General features: G+C 38.3%; 1 protein-coding gene across 4 annotated transcripts; it reads left to right on the top strand.

Annotated features, from left to right (window-relative positions):
- Positions 1-1,328: 1,328 nt before the first annotated feature.
- On the top strand, positions 1,329-27,225 carry LOC121821621 (uncharacterized). Of its 4 annotated transcripts, XM_076549151.1 has the most exons (5): positions 1,329-1,452; positions 9,712-9,786; positions 21,677-21,725; positions 24,476-24,595; positions 25,261-27,225. In XM_076549151.1, exon 5 carries the CDS (start codon positions 25,794-25,796, stop codon positions 26,181-26,183), a length of 390 nt encoding a protein of 129 aa, XP_076405266.1. In that variant the 5' UTR covers positions 1,329-1,452; positions 9,712-9,786; positions 21,677-21,725; positions 24,476-24,595; positions 25,261-25,793; the 3' UTR covers positions 26,184-27,225. The 4 variants fall into 4 exon arrangements, with proteins under 4 accessions (XP_076405266.1, XP_076405267.1, XP_076405268.1 ...); XM_076549152.1 differs by lacking the exons at positions 1,329-1,452; positions 9,712-9,786 and adding an exon at positions 5,501-5,872; XM_076549153.1 differs by lacking the exons at positions 1,329-1,452; positions 9,712-9,786; positions 24,476-24,595 and adding an exon at positions 5,507-5,872.

Below are 27,225 nucleotides of genomic sequence, written 5' to 3'. Positions count from 1 at the left end.
CCACTACTGGATGTGACTTGACATAATTTACATGTTTGAAAATCATATACTGTAGTTCTCTTGTCTTGAAAGGGCCAGAAAAAACCAAATAATTAATATATACTAACACAACTCACATGTTTTGTTACTGCACCATAAAATTGGGCAGTTGTTGGTTGCAAGCACAGCTTAGTTATTATGAAATAAGTATCGTCTAGGTTACCAGCATCAACATTGACAGAACTGAGCCTAAATAACATGGCCTTCTTTGGGCTTTTGCTTGATGTAAATTAGATAAACAGAAAACTAGCTTCATCTGAATTCTATAATTAAAGAAATAACCAGTTACCATTCTTATTTATGGTCTTCCCAATATTTAACAAATTACATTCTGTTGGTGATACAGAACTGCAGAGAGGGAACTCACTTTATCTATAACTGGAAGGGCCAGTCCATAAGCAATGTGCTGCTGGTAGGCCCATACTCACACACTGTTATAGTTACCCTGCTTACTGCTATACTAGGATGACAAAGTAAATTTTGTAGCAACAGCAGACAGTGTTTATAATAAAGCACTGTGGTAGCTGTGACATTAGTCAGTGTATAGACTTAATAACTGGATCATTGCTTTTATGAGCATCTTTTGGGTGTGGTATACCCAGCGGAGAGGAATATCAGAGCTCTCATTACACATTTTAATCACTGTTATTCCCAAGTACTGGAAACTGGGTCATTTTCTCACTGAGTTTTGTGGGAACCTTTTTATCATTCCATGAAGACAGTAGAAGTTATCTTAATTGTTTAGAGTTGCCAAGTGGTGAAGATCTGGAAATTTAATATCTTCTTCTATTACTCCTCCTTCACTACCTCAGGAACTTTCTCATTGAGTTCTGTTTATTTCCTAAAGCCTCCCCTTCTTTGGAATGCTATTTCAATTGGTCTAGGCTAGGAATTCCCTGGCTTTTACCTGGTGCAAGAAATAGTCTCATGAAGATTCGGTTTTTCTTTGATATAGTTTTTCCAGATCATTATTGTAAGAACTAATATCTTATGTCCAACCACAGTTGATGCATTTAAATCTAGCAATTATGCTGCATATGCACAGAGAATGAACATGTAAGATAAACAAGAATAAATCATCCCACTTATGATATTAATAAACTTAGAAAACAAACAAAAAGCAACATGATAAAGAATGCAGCAATGTTACACATAGCATTCTGTTTTTTGTTTTTAATTAAGACTTTTGAATCTTTACTTTGTATATAAGATTAAAGTGAACATTCTATATACAGCAAACTATAAAATTATTTTTTCTTAATTCTTGTGTTTAATTTTCCCCTCTGCAAAGGCATTAGCACTGTTTAGTATAAAAGGATCTGCTAAAGACTCAATAAAAAAAGAGAAGACTGGTCTTGCCAGCTGTCTGCCTGATGGAGGTTGGCTACACAGGAGAGAGATCCATGAGAAAAGGTAGGTTGTAAGAAAGACCTGGGAATCTTCTTGTCAACTAAATGTAGAAGATATTCATTAGGAACCTTCTGCAATCTACAGTTTATATCCATGTGCTGTAGATAGTTTGGATAACTTATCAGTTGCTATACCACTGAGGAAAATGACGTTTCCTGCCCCAACTACCATTAACTGCCAATAGTTCCTCATGGAGTGGTGAGACCTCATTGGCACATTCTCTAGCCACAATTATATAATAACTGACTTGTGATTATCATAGGATACTTAAAAAATTCTAAATTTATTCCTTGACAATTTCATGTATGTATAAAATATATTCTGATTATACCTACCCCTACTATTTCTGATTCTCTTCCCATCTCCTCCAATCCTTCCCTTTCTCCTTAAAAGTCCCTGTCCTGATTTTATATCATTTTGTGTTGTGGCCTATTGAGTTAACCAGGGATATACACATGATGGGTGTAGATGTAACCGTCTTGTTAAATAAGAAACACAGAGCCAATGCAGAGATGAAAGCCCAATGGGTCAGAGTAATAGCTAAGTGCTAAAAACCTTACCCTTCACTGTCACTCCTGTCCTTCCCTCCGCCAGAGACCTCCTTCCTGTGTCTCTGTCTTTTTAAAGACTTTCTTTCTGCCTTCTCATTGGTTGTAAACCCAACCACATGACCTCCTTGTCACTGCCCATCTATACAGACCTCCAGGTCTTCTATTGTTGGTTTTGAGATTAAAGGCGTGTATCTCCATGCTGGCTGTATTCTTGAACACACAGAGATCTGCCTGTCATGTGATTGGGATTAAGGGTGTGTGCTACCACTGCCAGACTTCTGCTATGGCTTACTATTAGCTGTGACCCCCAGGCAACTTTATTTATTAACATAAAAATAAAATTACATTTCAGTACAAATAAAATATCACCATAGATGGTTGGTTTTAGCTAGTCACTAGAACATAGGAGACTCACCATTGTCTACACCACTGAATCCAATGACTCCTTCTCCATCAGCATCAATCTACAAATAGTCAATAGATCCCCAGGCAAGGGATCCTCAAGAGCCCCAACCACCATCCATGAATAAAGACTAAAAGGCCCAGTCTTGTGTAAGCAAAACAAAAAACAAAACAAAACACAGTTGCAATAAATTCATGAGTGAAGTCATATAAGGTCAAGAAGATATTGCTTCACATCCCTCTTCCTCATTATTCTTTCTGTCTCTTCTTCAGGGTTGTTGCCTGAGCTTTGGAAGGAGTGATATAGATGTCTTAGGGATGGGCATTCAACAGTTACTTAAATCTCAGAACCTTGAGTAGCTCTGAGTCTCTTCATTCTCTTCCATTAGGTGCAAAATGAAGCTTTCCTGAACAAGGTTAAAAGTAGTACTTGTCAATGGTAATACACAACTATTTAAATGGAACTTTGACACCAAATTTACTTAGCAATACAACAAGATTAAGATCCACTCCTTCAAAACTCCACCAGATATGTTTAAGAACATAAGGCTAATAGAAGAGTGCTTTATAGTCAAATATAAAAATTTTGTGGCATTTAAGCTGTTATTTTGACTATTTCATCTATGTTAAAATAATAAAAATGAAAGGTTAAAATGAGATCTTAAATATCAGATCAATATCTTTGTTTTTTAGCTAAGCAATAATTCATTTCCTTGCTTATATTTTATTTATTAAACTATCTCCAGCTCAATTGCCACTTTTGAGTCAGACATTGGATTGTGTCTTAGGGATAGATAAGTAATAGAGGCATTGCTGGCAAGAACATGGAGCGAAAGGTAGAGAAACCATGAAAAAACTGTAGTGTAATATAGCAGGGGTGATGGCTTCAGAGGAGAGGAGAAATGTTAAATCGTATGAACCAAAGAAGTTCTCTTGGAGGAGGTGATGCTTCTATTGAAAGTCCAGAGACAGATTGTTGGTGTTTGCCAGACACACTTCTGGCCGCAATGTTTCCCAGGCACTGGAAACAACATAGAGGAAGTCCTGAATTTCACCTCCAGTATTTGTGAACATATTGTGCAGATAAGTAGTAAGACAAGGGAATATTATTATTTTCATTATATTATAAATAAGAAATTATGTGAAGTACTTAAAATAACAGATGATATATCTGTGGAAAGGAGAGGTTTGTTTTGTGAATGGTTTCTCACTTTTTATTCTCTGCTTCTTTGTAACAATAATTTCAAATTTCCACTTATCCTTTGACTGGTCAGTTACCGTTGTCTTAGTGAACACAATGTATACTTTGGAGTGGTAGGAGGGAATACACTTTGTTTGGATTGCAATGAATTTATTGGAAAGTAGTGTAAGCACCAAGTGGTATGTTGTTGTAGCAAGCTTTATGGACAAGAGAAGGTGAGAAATGGAGGATTATTCACCTTTGCATGTCTCATGGGCTTTGCATGTATGCCATCTATTGTCATGTAACAAATAAACTTAGCTACCAAGTATACATTTATTATCTCAGCATAGATCAGGAGTCTAGAGCAACTGTGTTGAATGCCCATTTGGTGCTCAGGTTAAAATCTCTCTTAACTCTAGAAATCAAGTTGTTGGCCAGTTGATTTCTCATCTAGGGATTGAGCAGAAGTATCTACTTTGTTTCTTCAGGTTTAGCGATGAGTCTATTTCTTGTTCTATGGAATAATACCTGGTTGTTCAAAGCTGTTAGTGTGAGAGAGGGGCAGCTGAAGACTGGTGATATGGGTAGAGGTATGGAAAGGAGGAAGTGAGTAAAGGAGAGAGAAAGAGAGGGTGAGGGGAAGAAAAGGAGGCAAAGGAGGAAGAAGAGGAGGAAAGTTTGAGTTTTTTTTATGACTATGTGAGGCATACCTAAAAATACCCCTTTGATTAAATCAGCTGACTAGAGGACTTCATTACATTGGTGAATTCCTTTTACTTTTGCTCTAAGAGACAAAAATAATCAAGAGGGTGCTATCTATTCTTTGTTTATAGATTGTGGTGGTTTAAATAGGAATGGCCCCGATAGACTCAAAGATTTGAACATTTGGTCACCATGAAGTGGCATTGTTAGAAGGTCTGGTCTTGGAGTAGGTGTGACCTTTTTGGAGGAGGTATGTCACTGGGGGTGGGCTTTGAGGTTTCAAAAGCCCAAGGCTGGTCCACTGGCTCTCTCAACCAGATGCCTATAGGTCCAGATGTAGAAGTCTCAGCACCATGCTTGCTACCATGCTGATAATGGACTAACCCTCTAAAACTGTAAGAAAGCCCCAATTAAATGCTTTCCTTTGTAAGAGTTACCATGGTCATGGTGCTTCTTTACAGCAATAGAACACTGACTAAGCTGAAGTTGGCGTCAGAAGTGGGGTATTGCTGTCATAGGCCTGATCATGCTGCTTGTTGGTGGAATTTAGACTTTGGGACTTTGGATTAGGAGAGCAACTGAACACTTTAAACTGGGCTTAATGGGACATGCTAGTAGAAGCAAGTAAGACAGTGGTGCTGAGAACAATGTATATTATGAGGGCCTAGCTCAAGATGTTTCAGAAGAATATTAGTAATTGGTCTAGAGACACTTTTTGTGATTATTCAGTGAAGAATGTGCCCTTTCTGCCCTTGTCAAAAAGTATGCCTGGGTTAAATTCGAGAGTTTTGGATTAATGGCATGGCAGAGGAGATTTCAAGAGGACCTAGTACTGACACTGTTATGTGGTTATTAGTGGTCACTCTTATGCAGATCTATAATGAAAAGGAGCAAACTGAGCAAGGAAAAATACAAAGTGCACAATCTGAGGAGAAAAGAGGCACCAGGAAATGTAATAGACTTAAGTCCTGTGCTCAAGGAGACAAAAGATTAAAGAAAAAAGCCTGATGCTAAGTGGAATTAAGGGAGTGGTGATCTCAGGGCAAGGCCCCACTCAGTTAACCTTCCAACTTGTAAAAAGGAATTAAAGAAAAGCTTAAGCAGTGAAGGAACCCACCAAACCCAAAAAGCTGATGACAGCATAATTTAATGAGGTGGCCATGTTCCAGGCCCAGCAAACAGCAGAACTCAGCAACTTCAGCTGTGTGGTTCTGGCTTTAGAGTCAAGGATACAAGAAAAGGGGTTGTGGAATCTCTCTCCATGCCTAAAGAAAGCCACTAAGGCCATACATGTGTCAGGGGTGTCCCTGCACAGAGGCCCAGGGAGGTCTTTGTGTGAAAATGTGAAGATGAAGTGTTAGAGACCCCAAGATGTTGTAGGAGACAGAACCATGGGATACTTGCCAAAGAAAGCTGCAGACTGTGTGGAACCAGCCCAAGAGAAAGAAGTATGTTGCTATCAACAAAGCTGAGAAGAGTTGGAGATCTGAAGAACCCTTTGACATTAGACATGGAGGTGCACAGTTTGGAGTTTGCCCAGCTGGTATGTGGTCTCACTATTCTCCCTTTCTCCCCCTTTGGACTGGTAATATACATTCCATGTTATTATATGCTGGAAGTATGTGATATGCTTTTTAATTTTGATTTTGCAGGGGATTATGGTTAAGAGATTGCCATGAGTCTCATAAGAGACTTTGTACTTTTAAACAGTCTTGAGACTGTTACAGAGTATGAGGACTTTTGAAGTTGGACTGAAAGCATTTTTTTTTTTTGCATTATGACATGGCTACAAGATTATGGGGGCCAGGGAGTGGAATGTGATGGCTTAAATGAGAATGGATCCCATAGACTCATAGATTTGTATGCTTGGTTACCAGGAAGTGGCATTAATAGAAGTATAGCTTTGTTTGAGTAGGTGTGGCATTTTTTTGGAGTAGGAATGACCTTGTTGGAAGAAGTGTATGTTGTTTGTTTTTGCTCTTTATCTCTTTGGGGGCCCATCACCCAGCTCCCAAATAAATCACACATGGAGGCTTATTCTTACTTATAAATGCCTAGCCTTAGCTTGGCGTGTTTCTTGCCAGCTTTTCTTAACTTAAATAACCCATCTTTTGCCTCTGGGCTTTTACCTTTTCTTGCTTCTGTAATATTACTTTCACTCTTACTCCGTGGCTGGCTGTGTGGCTATGTGGCTGGCCCCTGATGTCTTCCTCCTTCTCTGGCTACTTCTTTTTTTCCTCTCAGATTTCTCCTTCTCTATATTTTCTCTGCCTGTCAGCCCCATCCATCCTTTTTCCCTCCTACCTCACTATTGGCTGTTCAGTTCTTTATTAGACCATCAGGTGTTTTAGACAGGCACAGTAACACAGCTTCCCAGAGTTCAACAAAAGCAATAAGCAAAACTAACACACCTTAAAATAATATTCTACATGCGTGTTATTAGGAGTGGGCTTTGAGGTTTCAAAACTCCAAGCTAGGCCCAGTGGGCTCTTTCTTTTCCTGCTGCCTTTGGATCTAAATGTAGATAGAACTCTCATCTCCTCTCTAACATTCATATCTGCCTGCATGCTGCTGCCATGGTTCCCAATTATGCTGATAATGGCCTAAACCTGCAAGAAAGCCCTAATTAAATGCTTTTCTTTATAAGAGTTGCATTGGTCATGGTGTCCCTTCATAGCAATAGAACACTGACGAAGACACAGATCCTGTGTATATCCAAACTGATAGATTACATACATAAAGAGGTACATGATACTGGTAGGCATTCTGACAGCTACTACATTGCCCTGTGGCCAAAAGTATATCAGCTGTGCTGTGTGTGCTTAATGAGGACCTAATGCTTATTACCACTACTAAAAAAATCAATAAACGCATCTAACATTATAGAATTAGTTGAGAGAGAAATAATTTGATAAACATGTAGAAAAATGCTAGGCTTCAGGAAGGCTATTTTTAAAAATATAATTTTTATTTTTTTGTGAATTTTATGTATGTATACAATATATTTTGATGATATCCACACTCTTCTTCCTCATCCAGTTCCTCCTGGGTCCTCCTCATACTCATTTCTAACTTCACTCCTTTTAAAAAAAATAACCCACCAAATCTAGTTAGTACTGTCGATGTGCGCATGGGTTTGGAGCCATCCACTGCAGCGTGGTCAACCTACCAAGAGCCACACCCTATAGAAAACTGACTCATCCTTTTCTAGCAACCCTCAAGTGTCAATGGCTCCTCCTCTAGGACTGGGAGCTCTTTTGCCCTTTTCCAGTCCACCCTGAAATGAATGTCAATTGTTTTGATCTTGTGCAGGTCACCATAGCTGCTCTGAGTTAATGGAGGTAGTGGTCTTGTCATAGCCAGGACACACTGTTTACCTCTATTCCTCACTAGCCTTTGGCTGTTACAATCTTCTGCTCTTTCATCCAGGATGTTCCTTGAGCCTTGTGGGAAGGGTGTGTGATATAGATGTCTCATTTGTGGTTGAGAACTCTAATGGATAAAAACTGTCAGCTTATCAATTATGATTGCATAATGAGAAATTTACACAAATGGCTGAAACTTAAGCTTTTGTCCTTAGCACAAGTATTGATTTGTAAAGTTAAATTTATTTATTTACATTCCGAAGATCAGTTTCCCCTCCCTCTCCTCACAATCCCTCTTCCTGCCTCACTTCTTGCCCCCTCCATCTACTCTTCTTCTATTTCTTTTCAGAAGAGGGCAGGCCTCCCATGGATATCAACCAGAATGGCATAGACTTTTAATTGATACAAAAGTAAAATATGCTATACACTGTAGTGGGGTATTGTGATTTTTTTTACACATGTTCGTATTATGCTATGTTTAGATCAGGTTAGATATATCTATCACCCCAAAGATCATTTATTTATGGCAAAAATATTTAAACCCCTCCTTTCTAGACATTTGAAATCTGCCATTCACTAAACATGATTATTGTTGATGTTGGTAATTATTACAAAAGAAAGGACATTCCTGGAGGAATCCCCCCTCTGTTTCTTCTATGATTTACCATCCATAAACCAATAGGAATAATAACTATGTTTAGTCTAGAGCTGACATACAGACTTGTGAATTAGTCATAGCGATCTCCTTGGATAAAAGGAGTTAGATTCATAAAGATAAGGATAGTGAAAATGCAATAGGTGAGGAAGGAAATAACTTTAAATGATCAGAAAATGAGTATTAGGAAAGGGAAGATGGCTGGTTGCTTTTCCTAGAAACACAATGAAAATGGTACTTTATAGTGTTTAAAAGTATAGAAATTGGCTCCGGGAACTTTGCCTCTGGTGCCGTGCATTCGAATACTATTAGAGAGCTGTATTTTATTCTCTCTCTCCCATTCAAGAGACCATAATCAGAATAAATAGATGTAAGTCTCAGTGGGTCAGACTTGGCACCTGAAGAGGTTCCTCTAGTAATTAGTTCTGCCTGGAAAAACATGGGCAGCCACAGCTGCCCTGTCTCTGAAGGAACTGGTGCAAGGAAGAGCCATCAACATATGCACACATTGCCCTTTCAATTCCAGCTTCCAGGAGGGATGAATCTCTGATTGCCTCTTCAAATTTTGCGTAGTTACTGCATTCATACAAACAAAGAGTAGCTGTGGAATATGGAGGTTTCAGAAGAATGACAATGTTGGATACAGAAGCAGAAGACAGAAGATCAGATCACAGGATAACAGATAATAGAGGAAGAGAACAAATAGTATTAGTAAGATTATAGAAACCTGGTCATACTGAAAAGACACCATCTATTTAGTACTGAGCACATTAGTGATCCAAAGCAGCGGTTAGGTAAAGTGTGTGTGTGTGTGTGTGTGTGTGTGTGTGTGTGTGTGTGTGTGTGTATGTGTGTGTGTGTGCGAGAGAGAGAGAGAGAAAGACAGAGACAGAGACAGAAAGACAGAGACAGAGAGAGACAGAGACACAGAGAGAGAGACAGAGACACAGAGAGACAGAGAGAGAAAAAGAGATGGAGATAGAATGTGTTAATGCTTTGAAGATAGACAAAAATCTACCTCTCAAACTGTTTAAATTCTGATGCATTAACAGTTATGCATCAAACATCTATAGACTATATTTTGGGATTTACTCAGCACTGTGAATTTAATGATCTATGGTAAAGTTTTAGAATCCAAGGAATTCATACTCTTGTAAGTGTGAGGGGCAGTAAGAACAGATATTCGACTTTATATTAGAAATAAACCCTCTGAATTGTGCTTATTATCGGCCAAGGATTCACATTAATTCAAATCATCCTCACACTCCAAAGAGATAGGTACATAAGGTATTACATTATTTTAGGACAAAGAAAATTAAGCATGGAACAGTCAAGTGAATTGCTTGCATATAGAAATATAAGGCTTGTGAAAACCATTTTCCTTTTCTCTTACTCTTGACTTAGTCTTTTCAGAAGGAAGACTATAAGTTACTCTGACCTCCAGTGACCACATCTAGAATGGTATGAATGGGAGAGTGGGTAAGTTACAAACAACCAGTTACATTTGCCTTCTATAAATGCATGAATGTCAAATAAAATGCAAGAAACGTGATGTTTTAATTTAATTTTTAAAGATTTCTGAGAATTTCATATGTGAGTACTATATTTGCATTATTTCTATCTATTCTTCAACTCCTGTGACTTATTCTGGGCCTCCCACCAACTTCCTCCCAAGTTCATGACTTCTTCTCCATTAACCGTTGTCTCTCTTACATACACACACACATATTTATATAGAGATATAGTCTCCTGACTTCACTTAGTGTGTGCCATGTGTATGTTTTAGAACTGACCACTTGGGGTTAGATAACCCATCAGGGGGGTTCATTTCTGGGCAATGCTGATTCTTCTTCTATTAGCTGCTATTAATTCACTGTAACTCTTCATCCAGCATTGGAGCCTTAGGAGGTTTCTCCCACCCACGTTGGCATGTCAATTGGTGGTGCCATTACTCAGGCCTTGTTTAATCAACCATATTGTTGAGATTTTTCTCGGTGGAGATCTCCATCATATATAGAATCCACTACCTTACAGCAGACATCCTCATTCTCTGGCTCTTACAATCTTTCTTCTTCCTCTTCTGCTACTTTCCCTGAGCATTAGTTATATGGATGGTATTATAGATGCATCAGCTGGAACTGGGCACTTCATGGCCAGTTATATGTCTTTATTTCAAACACTTGTCATTTTCCGTGATGGTATCTGTTTACTGCAAAAGAAGTGTCTGTGATGAGTGCCGAGGGTGACAATTACATAGGGGTATAAATGACATGTTAATGAAAAAAGCAGATCAAGAATGTGTGCCTTCTATGAGATGCCAATATCGACATTTCCATGATACAGTGAAAGCCAATTCCTGGAAGTTTGCCTCTTATTTTGAGCTCAGACATGAAAAATGTGGAATTTGGTGTTTCATGACTAAGTTATACCTCTGTTATATAGTACATCTATGTGTTTCTTTCCCAGACACTTATTTTAGTTTTAGACAATATTATTTCCTGTAAACTAGAATAATAATACCCATCTTACTTAACAAGGATTTAAACAAACATATTTATACATGTGTACACACAGAGATACAATTTCAAAGCTGCTCAATTTAATTAGAGGCTAAAACACATATTTTGATTTATGTAGGACTGTGAGTCATAAGATTTTTTTTTTTTTTTTAGTAAAAGAAGAATGATGAATTATAAGTCAATTTTGTTTCAGGCCCATTATTAACTAGAAATAAATACTGGGAGACAACCAATTAAAAAGAGACTTCCTAACACAATTGGAGTGCCTAGTAAAATGAACTTACTTGAAGCAAATTGCAGCCTGGATGCATCCCACCCATCCCCAATTGCATGTTGCAAGTCTAAGATTTCAGGTGGAATTCAGACCTGCAAAGCTCCTGGTTGGCAACTCCTGACATGTGCCCCTCCCAAAGCTGTGGGTTGCTGTTTCTTTGAAGCTTTCTCTTAAGGCTGTGGATGTAGCTGGCTAGCGTTCTGGGTCTGGTTCTGGGTCAGGCTAATGGCAGTTGCCATGGTTCTGATTCTGACTACAGTTATCATGGTTACCATTCACTTTTGTTACAAGAGATGCTATTCCCTCTTGCTTCAAAAAACAATTACTAGTGCATCATTCGCTGCTGAAGTAACAAGAAGAAAACTGTCCCAAGGGAGAAGACATTGAAAACTCTGATTCAATTTAAGCCCCCTGTGAGTGTTTTTGTGTGTCACAGAAGGACGTTGACATTCTTGGAAGACCGGTTGCACTTCATTCACTTTGTCTAAAATTTAACCTTTTCATTTCCTAGTTGCTTTCAATTTTGTGACGTTTGACCTTGAAAACAAATGCTCTGCCTTGGAATCACGCTGCTCCCTCCCCTCTCCAAAGTTCATATTCAACTCTATCAAGTCCATGTCACTGATCTTATTTTAAATCATCAATGACTTCAAATTTGGTGTCTCTTCTGTTTTATTATAAGTACAATTCGGTATGTAGTTTGCTGTGATTTCAATATTGCTTCTCTTTACAAAATTTTCCCTTGCCAGGCGGTGGTGGCGGCGGCGGCGGCAGCGGCGGCGGCGGCGGCGGCGGCGGCGGCGGCGCACGCCTTTAATCCCAGCACTTGGGAGGCAGAACCAGGTGGATCTCTGTGAGTTCGAGGCCAGCCTGATATCCAAAGCGAGTTCCAGGAAAGGCGCAAAGCTACACAGAGAAACTCTGTCTTGAAAAACAAAAACAAAAAAAACAAAAAACAAAAAACAAACAAAAAAAATTCCCAGTTTTTAAAACTAATGTACTTTTCATAATCACTCTTACTGGAAATAAAAGAAATGTATATTTGTAACTTCATAAGTAAAGAATTAAGAATTGAAATTATAGAAACTGCAACAAGTAATATTTTATAAACATGATTAAAAGAGGAAAGGATCAGTCTAGGAGACTGATTAGCAACACACTGTCACAGGTCTGAACTGATTATTGGTTCCAATGAATCAGGAAAGTGGTGTTAATAAATTTGACTTCAGTCTGGAGATCAAATCTCTGAGTGTAGGACAGGATAAGGGAAGAATACAGAAGCCTAAGGAAGAGATCCTTATAACACCATACTCATGGAAAGTGATGCCCCATGGGTTATCAAAACTCACACAGAAGTTTATGATGTGGCAACAGGACTAAGTGTTCTTCTTAGACTTATTACACAATATTTTTAGGGATAATAACTTCTAAATGTAAAACATCCTCCCAATAAACTTTAGCCCTCAGCACTATATTAGCTATTTCATGAGAATATATGTGCCAGATACCAGATCCTAGATGAGATAAGATAGATCACTACAAGTGGAGCTCCAGGCCAGCTGGCATCCTTGTGTCTACCTTGGCCTTGACGTTCTCTGAGCCACCTATCAAGAAGGTTAAGAAGAACTGAATGTGGGATCTGACCAGTAGATGAATCAGTGTTGTACTAATAGGAACAAGAGAGTGGAAGGCTATTCTCTCTCTTGAATCTATTGTCTCACACACCTGTAGCAGTGATTGGATATTCTAGAGAAAAAGAAAGGCGGTTTTTCAAAGGAGATAGTGTCTTAGAATATGAGGAATAGGCTGGCCAGAAACCCAGATAGGCTGCCTGCGGACCTCCTGTCTCTCTGTTCTCCCAGACCCAATCCCACAGTCTTGTCCTGATCACTACAACAGAATACCAGCTGTGGCCTTCACTCACCCCTGTCCACATCTCCTGTGGATTCACAGACTGCCTCCTCCTTGCCCCCATTCTCCATTCATCACTGTATCCCAGACCCCAACTCCAGCATACACTAGCTGCTAACCAAAGGGCCACCCCTCTCAGGGCAACAAGTAGGTTGAAGGCAGATGCACACCTCTCCTTCTGCTCCTGAGATCCAATACCTCCAGCCTCATCTACAGCTCTGCAGCTGGAACCTGCTGCAGTCTCCTTTTCTGTATGATCCCAACCCTAACGGATTACAAAGACCTTCTCCTCTAACTTTCTTTCTCTAACTCATTCCAGTTTCCCAGCCACCACACCAGCAGGCATTACATGTGAACTCACCAGCTGAACAGGCCAGGAAAACAGCCAATACACAGCAATCACACTTTCTGAAAATCCAGAGAGGAAGCAGAAACCAAGGAACAAAACACCTACACAACAAAGACAAATCCAGAAATCAGCACCTAGATCTTCAATCATCACAAACCCAGATGATGAGATGCCAACATAAAACACAATCAACAGTGAAGCCAATATATCTTCCCTCGAGTTCAGCTATCTTACCACAGTAGGCCTCAAATATTCCAACATAACTGAAGCACAAGAAAAAGACCTTAAAACGGTCTTTATGATTATGATAGAGGCTCTTAAAGAAGAAATTAATTAATCCCTTAAAGAAAACTGGGAAATCAATAACAGTGTAAGGAAATAAAACTGTTCAAGACCTGAAGTTGGAAATAGAATCAATAAAGAAAAACCAAACTGAAGGAATTCTGGAAATGAAAAACTTAGGAACTTGAACAGGAACTACAGAAGCAAGCTTCTTCAGCAGAATACAAGAGATCCAGGAGAAAATCTCGGGCATTGAAGATATGATAGAAGAAATGGATATATCCATAAAAGAAGAGGTTAAAAAAAAAAAACTCCTGACACAAAACATCCAGGACATCTGGGACACTATGAAAATACCAAACCCAAGAACAATAGGTATAGAGGAAGGAGAAGAAACCCAGCTCAAAGTTCTAGAAAATGTTTTCAGCAAAATCATAGAATAAAAATTTCCTAACTTAAAGAAGGAGATGTCTATAAATGTGTAAGAGACATACAGAACACCAAATAGATTGGACTAGAAAAGGAAGTCCACTTGCCACATAATAGCAAAACACCAAACATACAGAACAAAGAAAGATTGAAAGCTGCAAGGGAGAAAGACCAAATAACATATAAAGGCAGATCTATTAGAATCACATCTGACTTCTCAATGGAGATTCTAAAAACCAGAAGGGCCTGGACAGATAGGCTGCAGACTCTAAGAGACCACAGATGCCAGCCCAGACTACTATATCCAACAAAACTTTCAATCACCGTAGATGGAGAAAATGCGATATTCCATGATAAAGTCAAATTTAAATAGTACCTATCTACAAATACAGCTCTTCAGAAGGTGCTAGAAGGAAAACTGTAACTTAAATAGGTTAACCATACACATGAAAACATAGGAAATAAATAATTTAACATCATAACAATCAAACAAAGGAAACCCACACACACTACCACCACCACCAACAAAGTAATAGGAATCAACAAGAATTGGTCATTGATATCTCCCAATATCCATGGTTTCGGTTCCCCAATAAAGACACAGACAAACAGAATGGATGCAAAAACAGGATCCATCCTTTTGCTGTATCCAAGAAACACAACTCAATGTCAATGATAGACATTGTTTTAGTATGAAGGAATAGACAAGGATATTTCAAGAAAATGGATCTAAGAAGCAAGCTAAAGTAGCAATTTTAATGTCTAACTAAATATACTTTAAACCAAAACTAACCAAAAGAGATAGGGATGGACACTGTATGCTCATCAAAGAAAAATCCACCCAGATGACACTTAAAATCTTAACATCTGTGTCCCAAACACAAGGGCATCCACATTTGTAAAAGAAACACCACTATAGGTTAAATCACATAATTGACTCTCGCACACTGAGACTTCAATAATCCCCTCTCACCAATGGACAGGTTATCCAGACAAAAACTAAACAGGTAAATAATGGAGCTAATTAACGCTGTAAACCAAATGGACCAAACAAATATGCACAGAACATTTCAAACAAATATAAAAGAATATACCTTCTACTCATGGAACTTTCCCCCAAATCAATCACATACTTGGACACAAAGTAAGTCTCATCACATACAAGAAAATTGATATTATTGCCTGCATCCTATTAGATCACCATGGAACAAAGCTTGATTTCAACAACAACAGAAACTACAGAAAGCTTACAAACACATAGAAACTGAACAATTCACTGCTGAATGAAAAAAATGTATCAAGACAAAAATAAGAAAGAAATGAAAGATTTTCTAGAATTCAATGAAAATGATACACAGCATACCCAAACATGTGGAACACAGTGAAAGCAGTGCTAAGAGGAAAGTTCATAGCACTAAGTGCCTTCATAAAGAAATTGGAGAGATCTCATATTAACAGCTTAATAGCACAGCTGAAAGTTCCAGAACAAAAAGAAGTAAGCACACCCAAGAGGAGTAGATGGCATGAAACAATCAACTGAGAGCTGAAATCAATGAAACAGAAACAAAGAAAACAATACAAAGAATCAATGAAACAAAGGGTTGGTTCTTTGAGAAAATCAACAAGATAGACATGCCCTTATCCAAAGTAACTAAAAGGCAGAGAGAGAATATCCAAATTATCAAAATCAGACATGGAAAGGAAGGGGGGAATAACAACAGACACTGAGAAAATTCAGAGAATCATAAGGACATATTTAAAAAATTTATACTCCAACAAATTGAAAAATCTAAAAGAAATGGAAAATATTTCTTGATAGGTACCACTTATCAAACTTAAATTAAGGCCAGATAAACAATTTAAATAGGCCTATAACCCCTAGTGAAACAGAAGAAATAATTAAAGCTATCCCAGAGTGCCCAGGGCTAGATGGTTTTAGTGTCGAATTCTACCAGACTTTCAAAGAGAAGTTAACACTAATACTCCTCAAATTATTCCAGAAGGAATTACCCAATTCATTTTATGAGGCCACAGCTACCCTGATACCAAAACTACATAAAGACTCAAGGAAGAGAATTACAGACATTTCCTATATGAACATAGTTGTAAAAATACTCAATAAATACATGCAAACTTAATCCAAGATTCAGTGCAATCCCCACCAAAATTTTTTCAATACAATTCAATACAACTCTTTATAGACATTGAAAGGACAATTCTCTACTTCATATGGAAAAACAAAAAACCCAGGATAGCTAAGACAATAATGAACAAGAAAAGAAACTCTGGAGGCTCTACCATTCCCAGTTTCAAGTCATACTACAGAACTATGCTAATAAAACCCACATGGTATTGGCATAAAAGCAGACACATTGATTACTGGAATCATATTGAATAGCCTGTCGTAAAACCACATACCTGATATGGACACCTGATTTTCGATAAAGAAGACAGAAATATACACTCTAAAAAGCATCTCCAACAAATGGTGCTGGTCAAACTGGATTTCTGCATGTAGAAGAATACAAAGGGACCCATATTTATCACTGTGCACAAAACTCAAGTCAAAGTGGATGAAAAACTGCAATATAAAACTGGACACACTGAGACTAATAGAAGAGAAAGCAGGAAAAAGCGCTCTGAACACACTAGCATAGGAGACAACTTTCTGAACAAAACACCAATAGTTCAGGCACTGAGATTAACAATAAATGAGATCACATGAAAGTTTCTGTAATTTGAAGGAGACAAAGCCTACAGAATGGAAAAAGTTTTTACCAACTCCACATCAGATAGAATAATAATAATAATATCCAAAATCTATAAAAAACTATAAAAAGAAACTATATATAAAAAACACAAATGATTAAAATAAGGAACAGCTATAAACAGTGAATTGTCAATGGAGGATTGTCAAATGACCAAGAAACACTTAAAGAAGTATTCAACACCCTTAACCATCAGGGAAATGCAAATGAAAACTACTTTGAGATTCCATCTTACACCTGTCAGAATGCCTAAGATCAATAAAAAAGTGATGGCTCATGCTAGTGAGAATGTAGAACAAGGGAAAATATTCCTACATTGCTGGTGGGAGTGCAAACTTGCACAGCCACTATGGAAATCAATATGGTGGTTACTTAGAAAAATGGGATTCAATCTACCTCAAGACCCAATACCACTCTTGGGCAAAGGAGACTCCTTCCTAACCATAAGGACACTTGCTCAACAATGTTCATTGAGGCTTTATTCATAATAGCCAGAAAGTGGAAACAACCTGGATGTCCCTTAAATGACAAATGCATAAAAAATGTGGTATGTTCACACAATGGAGTATTATTACTCAGCTTTTAAAAAGAATGACATCATGAAATTTGCAGGCAAATGGATGGGAGCAGAAAAAAAATCATCCTAAGTGAGGTAATCCAGACACAGAAAGATAAAGATGGTATGTATTCACTTATAAGGGGATATCAATTATTAAGTAAATGATAATCCAGCTACAATCTATAAATCCAGAGACATAAGGAGGAGGGTTCTAGGGGGTAATGCATGGATCTACCTTGGCAGGGAGGAATAGAATATATTTTATAGATGAACTTGGGTCAGATGTGGACTGGAGCTGGGGGATCAGGTTGAGGGGAGATGGGGGGGAAGTAGAGAGTGTGGAGAGAAGACAGCTGGAACTAGGGGGTGGTGCTAGGGGGTGGAAACCTAGTGCAATGGAAATTTCCTGGAGTCTATGAAGGTGATTCTAATGAAGACTCCTAGTCAGGGGGAATAGAGTCTCAACTGGCCATCTCTTATGGCCAGGCAAGGCTTTCAGGGGCAGGACTAGATTACATTCAACTAGGTTGTTGGCCAAGGGGTCTCATGGAAATTCCCAAACAACCCAGGCTGTTGCTTAGACAAAATATTTTCTGTAGAAACTGACAGTGGGTCCTCATTGCTGGGGACAACATATACACAACTCTTTGAACACCAAGAAGTCTATCTGGTGCCTCCATGGAGTCTTCACTCCTACCTCCTAGGCTCTTTGGTGTGAGAAGGTACTTTGAAGGCTAATGAAAAAGAAACGTGGACACAAACCCAGTCACGCAATCTTTTACCTACAATCTGTTCTGCCTGCAAGATGTGCTAGAGCAATGACCACATAGAACTTGTGGAAGCAGCCAGTCAATGTCTGATTTGACCTAAGGCTCCTAAGAAGGAACTCATATGCTGCTTGGCTAACCTAGAACCAGACACTAGATATGCCAGAGACCTAGGGTATAGGCTAAAACCAAACACTACTTGTCTTAAAAAATCAATACAATGATTCCTAATGATATTCTGCTATACTCATAGATCAGTGCCTTATCCAGTCATCATCAGAGTGACTTGTTGGAAAGAGAGACAAAATTGGAGGTCTCCATTAAATCCCTTGCCTCTGAGTGCAGGAAATCCCAAGGAAGAAGAGGTGAAAAGACTGTAAGAGCCAGAGGAGATAAGGACACCAGAACAAGACCCTCTGAATCAACTAAGCAAGGCACATATGAGCTCATAGAGACTGAAGCAGCAAGCACAGGGCCTGTATGGGTTCACACCAGTGATGCATAAATCCTAAATGGTCCTATAATGAAAACCCAGAGCCAGATATAAGGGTGAAAACTGAAAGATCAGAGAAGCAGAGCAAACCACAGCCACCACCTCTTACCTCACCAATTCCTCAGCCTGAGGGAGACCAAGTTTCTGTCTCCTCCTGCCTTATATTCCTTTCTCTGCCCAGCCATATCACTTCCTGTCTCAACCCTCCCAGTGCTAGGATTAAAGGTGTGTGATCCCAAGTGCTGTAATTAAAGGTGTGTGCCACTACTGCCTGGCTCTGTTTTTCTTTTAAATTGGATTAATCAATGTGGCCTTGAACTCACAGAAATCCAGATGGATCTCTGCCTCTGCCTCCCAAGTGCTAGGACTGAAGGTGTGTGCCACCATTGCCTGATTTCTATGGCTAACTCTGTGGCTAGCTCTGTCCTTTGATTTTCAGGCAAGCTTTATTTCCTAGATTACAAACAATATACCACCACACACCAGGTCCTCTGTGTGTATACTACAGCTATTAGCTTAGTATTTTTATGGGACTGCTGACTGTGAGAACATGTGGGTCTCTGACTCTTGTGCCTGCTCTTGGAACTCCTGGCCTCCTGCTGGGTTGCCATGTCCAACTTCAGTATGATAGTTTTTCCTTCACCTAATTATTTTACTTTGTTGTGTTTGGTTGTTATCCCTTAGAAGCCTGCCTTTTCTAATGAGAGACAGAAACGGAGTGGATCTGGAGTTGAGGGGAGGAGGTGAAGTACTGGGAGGAGTAGAGGGAGGGGAAACTATAATCAGGATGTATTGTGTGTGTGTGTGTGTGTGTGTGTGTGTGTGTGTGTGTGTGTGTGTGTGTGTGAGAGAGAGAGAGAGAGAGAGAGAGAGAGAGAGAGAGAGAGAGAGAAGAGAATATGGATAACCGAGAGAGTGGTGGGAGCCCTGATCTTGTTTTACATACCACACATTAGACAGATTTACCATCTCATTTTTCCTAACATTTTGATTTGGGAATTGTATATTTGTATAACCAATGGAAGGTAAAGTTGAAATTTTAATCTTTAATTTTTAACCTATTTCCTTTTTCCTACTTTAAGTTTATTTGATCTAATATGAATGGCAAGGAAAACAAATTGAATACAATTTTCACCAGGCCCAAACATCTTTCACATTTCCTCTTTTCTATTCTGTTACCCACCTTTGTATTAAACACTAGCTTTTGAAGCCTAGGATTGCAAGACAGACCTGAATGATAAAACTCACCATGGCTAGATCAAATGTGTCATAAGCCAAAAAAGCAAAAACAATTATTAAAATTTTTGAATAAGAAAAACAGATATGAGAATAAAAACAGAAAAATAAAACAAAACAAAAACCTCCAGGAATACTATTAAGGGCTGGGGTGAAATATCATTTTTTTTTTTTTTTTAGATAAAAATCAAGTCTTGTAGATACTCAGTAGTTTGGAAAGCAGTTGTTAAATTTTATATGGATTATATAACAAGAATAAAAACATTAAGAGGCAATCTTTAGAAGCAAGTGTATAGAGCTATAAAACACAAGGGGGTGATTTAGTGGTGAGAGAATCAAGAAAGAATTCCATAAGGGAGGGCACTTGACTGGAGGCAGGAAGCAAGAGTAGCAATTGGCCAGTGCGTTAGGACAGGAGGACTGAATGCCAATGCTTTTATGACCACGGCTGGGAGAATGTAACTGCCTGCCCAGTCAGGAGAGGTCTTTTTAAATCTTTCCTTATTCAGTCACTCACCTTGTAATGAACAGGAAGGAGATTTTCTAGGAACAGCACCTGTCAGCTATGTGTCTTTAGCTTGTGGCTTGATCAACACTTCTTTCTTTAAACATGAGTATAACAACTACCTGCTTTACTCATGACATCAGATTACAAGAATAAATTGAGATGATATGTGTAAAGATATTATGCAAATAATACAGATATATCGATTAAAAGTATGCTATTCATTGTTTAGTAAAAGTTTAGAATAGTTTTGGAACCAGAACTTATAAATCCAATATATGAGAAGGGGTTAGGGGTTCATGTACAACCCAAATTATGGAAGTTTCTAGAATATATTTCATGGACACTAAGGATTTATTATCTAACAAATATTTGACATTGGCTAACATACCCTACTGGCTAGTACTCAAGAAAGCTATCAAAATGGTTGTAGCCCAAACAATAAAATATTTTACAATAATTTTTGAATCCTTCTAGTAGTTCTCCCAAAATATCCCATGATATTTTTTCCAGCAGAAGCCTAATCATGCTATCAAGTAAAATGCTATAGAAACACCTCACAGCCACTCTGTAGTTGCCAACTTTGAGAACACATATAACATCATGCTCAATAGCATAAGCTTGCTGCTATAGTTTTACTGGAAAATAATGAAAATGACTTAGTCAGGTTGTATGAAGGCCATGTAAAAGGTGATTTATATCTGAAACGTTTTGCTAACTTCATCACAACTTTGTGAATTAGAGAACACACATATGCCATTGAGTATGTGCCTTTAAACTTTAAAACTATTGCATTAAAGTATGAGTACATCAGTATTTAAATATAATTAAGTATGGATGTCCAAAAGTCTACTACACACAAGCATCTAAAACTATGGTGTGATTAAAAAAACAAAATGAGGGAGTAACATTTCTTGAGTGCAGTTTCTACCCCAAACATTTCCAAAGGCATGAAGCCTTGGATAAGTATAAATTGTGTGTGAAGCACTCATTCAGATCTGATTATTCATGGATGTACATAGTACAGATTGTTTTTTGCTTTTCTGGATCAACATCTTCATGGGGAAGTACTGGAAGCCATACAGTCTGGATGGGAAAACTTTGAGATAATTTAGTGCTTTCTGTTTTGGAAGTAGGTACTGTGGCAGTGAAAAGCAAAGCATCCATTCCATAGCATCTGTAAAGTAGGATTTATAGTTTTGAATTTCCAGATTGACAGAAGAGGAAAGAAACTGAGATTCTCAGTGAAGTTTTATTTTCTTGATGTTTGTTGCTAGGGATGAAGCACCACAGATGGACCAGAAAGACCAAAGACCGGGAGAAAAGGTAGGTGATTCCTCAACAGAAGGAGAAGGAATGCTTGGTGCCTTAAGTCATCACAAAATGTAACTGTCATCTGTGGGAAAACCCTACTGAAGACATTCATTAATTTAGTGGCTCTCCATTCATTATTCTACCTTCTGAAACCAAGCATTAAGTAGGTGAATGATCTTTCTGGTTTATATTGTCCTCCACTTTCGATCTCATGGTTGTTGGAGTGGAAAAACAGCTGGAGTTTGGAGTCTGCATGATTCTAAGGTGATACTCAAATCAAATCTACGTAAGCAGGACAAGGAAAAATAAGTAAGCAGACTTCCTTTAATTTACAATTTTTAAAACATTTGCATTTTATGTACAGTGATATCAAGGATCAGGAGTAAACATAAGAAAAAATACATGCTTGGATTAGAATTTTTCATAATAGATGCATCTCTTGATAGACATATGGCTGTCAATCAGTTTCTAGACCTCCACAGTATTGGTATTTCAGGTCAGATACACTTTTATCTAGTACTTTTCTTGGTCTCCTAAAATTAGGAACATTCCTGGTTTCTAGCACTTGATAACCCCAGGAGGCTCCTTCTCACCATAAATTGAAACAATTGAAAATTTCTCCAGTGATTTCCAGATGTCTCCAACAGCACAATCATCCATGGCCAAGAATACAATTTTTATTCTGACTTCCAACTTGGATTTCATGGTTGTGGACATGAAGTTGAAGAAGGGAGTTGAAGATTAGTTATAGTTGAAGATTAGTTAAGATAGAAAGTGAATTAGGTACATTTTGGACTTACCAAAATAGGATAGATAATGGAATTATTTTCTCTGAATTTGTCAAATACAAATGGACTAGACATTGTTTAGTTATTTATTACTTGTATATATGGTATATAGTTATTGTACTTTTGTATATAGTTTTTCTCATGTTAGTTATAAGACTTTCATGACAAAGTAACTAAAGCGTTTGGAAAGATGCGGCAGTAGCTCCATTTCTGTTCTTGCAATATTGGAAACAATAAGCCCTACACTTGGAATTGTATAAGGTCTCCAATGGGAGTGACTTTCTTTGTGCATATATCTGATCTTGCAAATGCCCAGTTCCCAAAAGAACACCCTTCATCTAGCATGAGCTTATCTAGGGTCTGTCATACTCAGCTCAGTTGTCCAAGTGATGCCTGCACAGAGATAAAACTCAGAGACAAAAAATTATGAATTCTTTGTAGTGTGTTTCATGATTTTAATTGCAGAGGGGGTGGGAATCAATGAGTTTATGATCTGATCCTTGGAATTAAATTTAGAGTTAGAACTCCAGGGTTAGATTTTAAGGATCTAGAAACATGGAAAGCAGCATTGATTAGGATGACCAATACACTAAGGACCCCAAATTTGTTTGATACCTCTCCATGTCCTGTAGAAAGGATGTGGTCTTCTTCCCTAAGCTTGCTTCAAGAACTACTCATCTTTGTAGTTTATGAATATTCCCTTAAATGGAATTTCATAAAGTTTAAATACAAGTTCTTATGGCATGGTAGCACGAATATAGGTTCAAATAACAACCAGGGCACAACACTATCCTGTTGCTCAAATAATTATTTTAGTAGGTTTGTACTCTGAGAAAGAACAGAGGAGAGAGAAGAATACCAAACTACAATATGCTTCCCCATCCTGCACACTGTATAGTGGCTTCTGTTAAGCTCCACATTCTTTTGAAAATATCAAGTCCTTAGAGATGTCAGTGTAGTCACTGACAACTGATGCAATCTGCCCCACATCAATTCGAGGATAACCAGCTGCCATAAATGTCTGAGGGATACTGATAAATGACGTGGTTCTAGGTTTTATCTTTACTATGGGTGTGGATGAATTTTGAAATTCTTTAGTGATAGGAATATAAGATAAAGTTCATCGAAAGATAGATTTTTTTACTCTTTGTTTAACTACACCAATTTCAATATTCTGAAAGATATTCTGTATCATGTAAATGGAGCACTGAGTTACACTGCACACATACTATTTTCCACTAAGGTAGTATATGGCAACAAACTGTTACAAATGGAAGGATAGGGATATAGACATTAAATAGATATATATAGAGAGGAAAGGCACAAACACAAATTATGAACATTTCCTTGGAGAATATCAATGGTTCATGTGGATCTGTAAAAGTACAATTTTAAATTAATTAGAGAAAATACAAAAAGAAGTAATACTTCTTCGATGTTTTGTGGGATATAATAGGAATTTTAGAGCCAAATTAGTCAACCTTTCAACCATCTGATCAAGCAGCCACATCCTACATATACCACCCTGAATCCTGACCATGTTTTGAACTTTAGTAGACTCTTCAGCTCTTCAGCGTTGCCTCAATAGAACCTGGTATATTTAAGCTTTCAATGTGAATGTCTTCTTTGTCAAGGTCTCATGTTCATCTGAAGCTTATTTGCAGTAAAATATGGATCTGACTGGAAGTTCCCAGGTGGACAATATGATTTCTCTCCTCATGAACACCATATTTTAATCTATGGACAAAACAAAATTTCAGTAGAGTGTGACAAGTCCATGACTTTTATTTACACATAAGAGTAAAGAGGAGAGTCATCAAAGTATCAGCAAGAAAATCCTTCCTATAGGATAAGGTTTGAAATCTTGACTTAATGTACAAATAGTGATGTTCTTTAGCTGTGGCATAAGGACAACAAGGAAAAATTAGTATCTGAAGAAATGATACTCATTCTTCTCTCTTACATCTTGGAAAGGTCAACATGATACAACTGCTGAGGAGCTTGAGAAAAATGCCATATTTCAGAGTCACAATGAACAACTCTTTTGGGTGTAGAAGTCTCAGAATTTGGAAAAAATGAGTAGTTTCAGCCAGTGTGAGTAGATGGAAGAAATTATATTTTTTTCCTATTTTATATCTGCAAAGTGTTAGGAGCTGCAAGGGCACCTTGCTGTCAGCATCCTAAAATTACTCATCATCTTTTAACTTCCAAATTAAAGGTGAAGAAACATTAGTGGATGGAGAAGGAAATGGCTTATTAAATTCCACAAATGCACAGGTATCTCATCTACAAAGTCTGAAAAAAAACTCCTTTTCAGAAAAGAACATAGTTCCTTATCTAAGTGAGATTTAAAATTTTTACTTTTCCATCCAAATTACGCTAGTTATGTTTTTTAAGGTATCTCAACAACAAGACATATTTTGGCCCAGAAAGCAAGAGATAAGAGGAAAGATGCTGAGGTTCTCAGGACCTTAGCTTGCTTGGCATTTGGAGGAAAGAAGGATATGCATGGCTCAAATACAGATAGCATATTAATTATATCTATAAGTCATAAGAGACCCAATAGACGCTCTTGTACTTGAATTATCAGATATATGGTATCTGTAGAGATGTTGGGTAGAGGGGGTTGTAAAAGTGAAGACAGGTAGGAGAAGCTAGAAATTTAGGAAAGAGTTAAAAAAAGAAAGGAGGAGGAGGAGAGAGATTTTCTTTTTTTAAAACAAGTTTTTTTTTTAATAATTTATTTGTTTTTATTTTAGGTGTATTGGTATTTTGCCTGCCTGCATGTCGTCTATGTGAGGGTGTCAGATCTTGGAGTTACAGACAGTTGTAAGCTGAGAGCTGCCATGTGGGTTCTGGGGATTGAACCTGGGTCCTCTGAAAAAGCAGTCAGTACTCTTAACCACTGAGCCATCTCTCCAGCCCCCAAGAGAGATTTTCTTACAGTTTCTCCAAGCCTCGCTGTATAAGATACACACTGAATGACAAGTGGAAAGATTAATTCTGTGCTTGGCAACATGATCTGACTAAGAAACTTCTCTAACAGAGGAAATTGAAATGATGCTCTCTAAATGAAATGAGTTTACAAAGTAATGTGCTTGTTTTAAGCAACCATTATGGGTTGTCAACAGTGACTGGAATGCAATAGTTTAAATGTTTGTTAGTTAAGTCAGGGAATGAATGGTATGCTCTGCCAATTACTGGCAGTATATAAAGGTCCCAGGATAGCAGAGGCATCTACACTTGAGAAATATTCTTTTGCAACCCAAGTGAATTCTCCCCTATTGACAACATGTGTTGTAACTACTACGGCAGCTCCTGTGGCTCTGGCTCTGGCTATGGCTGTGGATACGGCTCTGGCTATGGCTGTGGATACGGCTCTGGTTATGGCTGTGGATATGGCTCTGGCTATGGCTGTGGATATGGCTCTGGTTATGGCTGTGGATATGGCTCTGGCTATGGCTGTGGATATGGCTCTGGCTATGGCTGTGGATATGGCTCTGGCTATGGCTGTGGATATGGCTCTGGCTATGGCTCTGGCTATGGCTGTGGATATGGCTCTGGCTATGGCTGTGGATATGGCTGTGGCTATGGAAGTGGCTGTGGATATGGCTCCTACTACAGGTCCGGCTGTTGTGGCTCTAGACCATCTTGCTACAGAAAATGCTATTCTTGCTGCTAAAACATCCCTAGGAGAGGACCAGTTGCTTCTGAAATGACACTTCTGAAGATCATGCTTCTTTTAAGACCCATGGCCAGGATCTCTATGTCCAAGAAACTACAAACTTGACAAAATCTTTGACCTCCACCTGCACATATTTAGAAGAAATCTTTGTGATGGTGGCATCTACAGTATCATCTCACTGGTTCTCAAATGTCAGTCTTTGCTCTCTTGCCCTCTGGTTCCGTTGTCTGAATGTGTTAATGGCTGTAACATCTACAGCTGGGAACATAATTTATTTTCAATAAAATGAGCATTGGATTCTAACAAATCTTTGTGTACTTGTATATTCCTGCCTTGGTTTTTCTTGAAACCTGGCTTAACTCTGCATTGGCTGAAGTTTATGGAGCACTTATCTGATATGTGTGGACCTTCTTATTTTGCATCAATAATGTCTTCTCTACATGCTTTCCAAGGACATCTCAGGACTTCATTCATCTAAGCACAAGCCATGGGGTATTTCTGCACTGAGCTTTGGAAATGGTACTATGCCTGAAATGGGGAAGGAGAGGATGAGAGGAGGATGATACCCACTTATGAGGTTATAGCAAATGTCCCAAGGGGGAACAGAGATAGCCTGAGACCTGGATGGAGGAATGAAATGAGAGGGATTGTTTTCAGAGTTATTGAAGAATTAAAGTGAGACTTGGATGTTAAGCAGGAGGATTAAAACCCCAGAAAGGGATAAGCTAGAAGAAAAATATATTATACATTCTACATCAGATAGAAATGCAAATATCTTTGCTGAATTCAGCCTAGTGATTTGATTCTCTTAAACAGCAAGTGTTTTTGAATAGACCACATCCTGGATACAGCAAGACTATTACAGAGGAATTCTGTTCTCTCAGTTCATCTGCATCACAATAGAGAAGACAGCAACAGTGATGATACATACTGATATATGACTCCAGTTGAGGGGCTGCAGACAGTGGGAAAGAGTAGGGATGGATCAGTCAGGCAGTTCAGGGAGGTATTTTGAAGTAGTGTTCTTGGAGCTAATACC

The sequence above is a fragment of the Peromyscus maniculatus genome, chromosome 12 (genome assembly GCF_049852395.1).
Source record: "Peromyscus maniculatus bairdii isolate BWxNUB_F1_BW_parent chromosome 12, HU_Pman_BW_mat_3.1, whole genome shotgun sequence".
NCBI lineage: Eukaryota > Metazoa > Chordata > Mammalia > Rodentia > Cricetidae > Peromyscus > Peromyscus maniculatus.
Note: the sequence above shows the minus strand (reverse complement) of the source record. Positions and strands in the feature narration are given on the sequence as shown.

What these genes read in the sequence shown, in the direction of transcription:
- LOC121821621 (XM_076549151.1), top strand. Translation starts at nt 25,794, where the DNA reads ATGTGTTGTAACTACTACGGCAGCTCCTGTGGCTCTGGCTCTGGCTAT.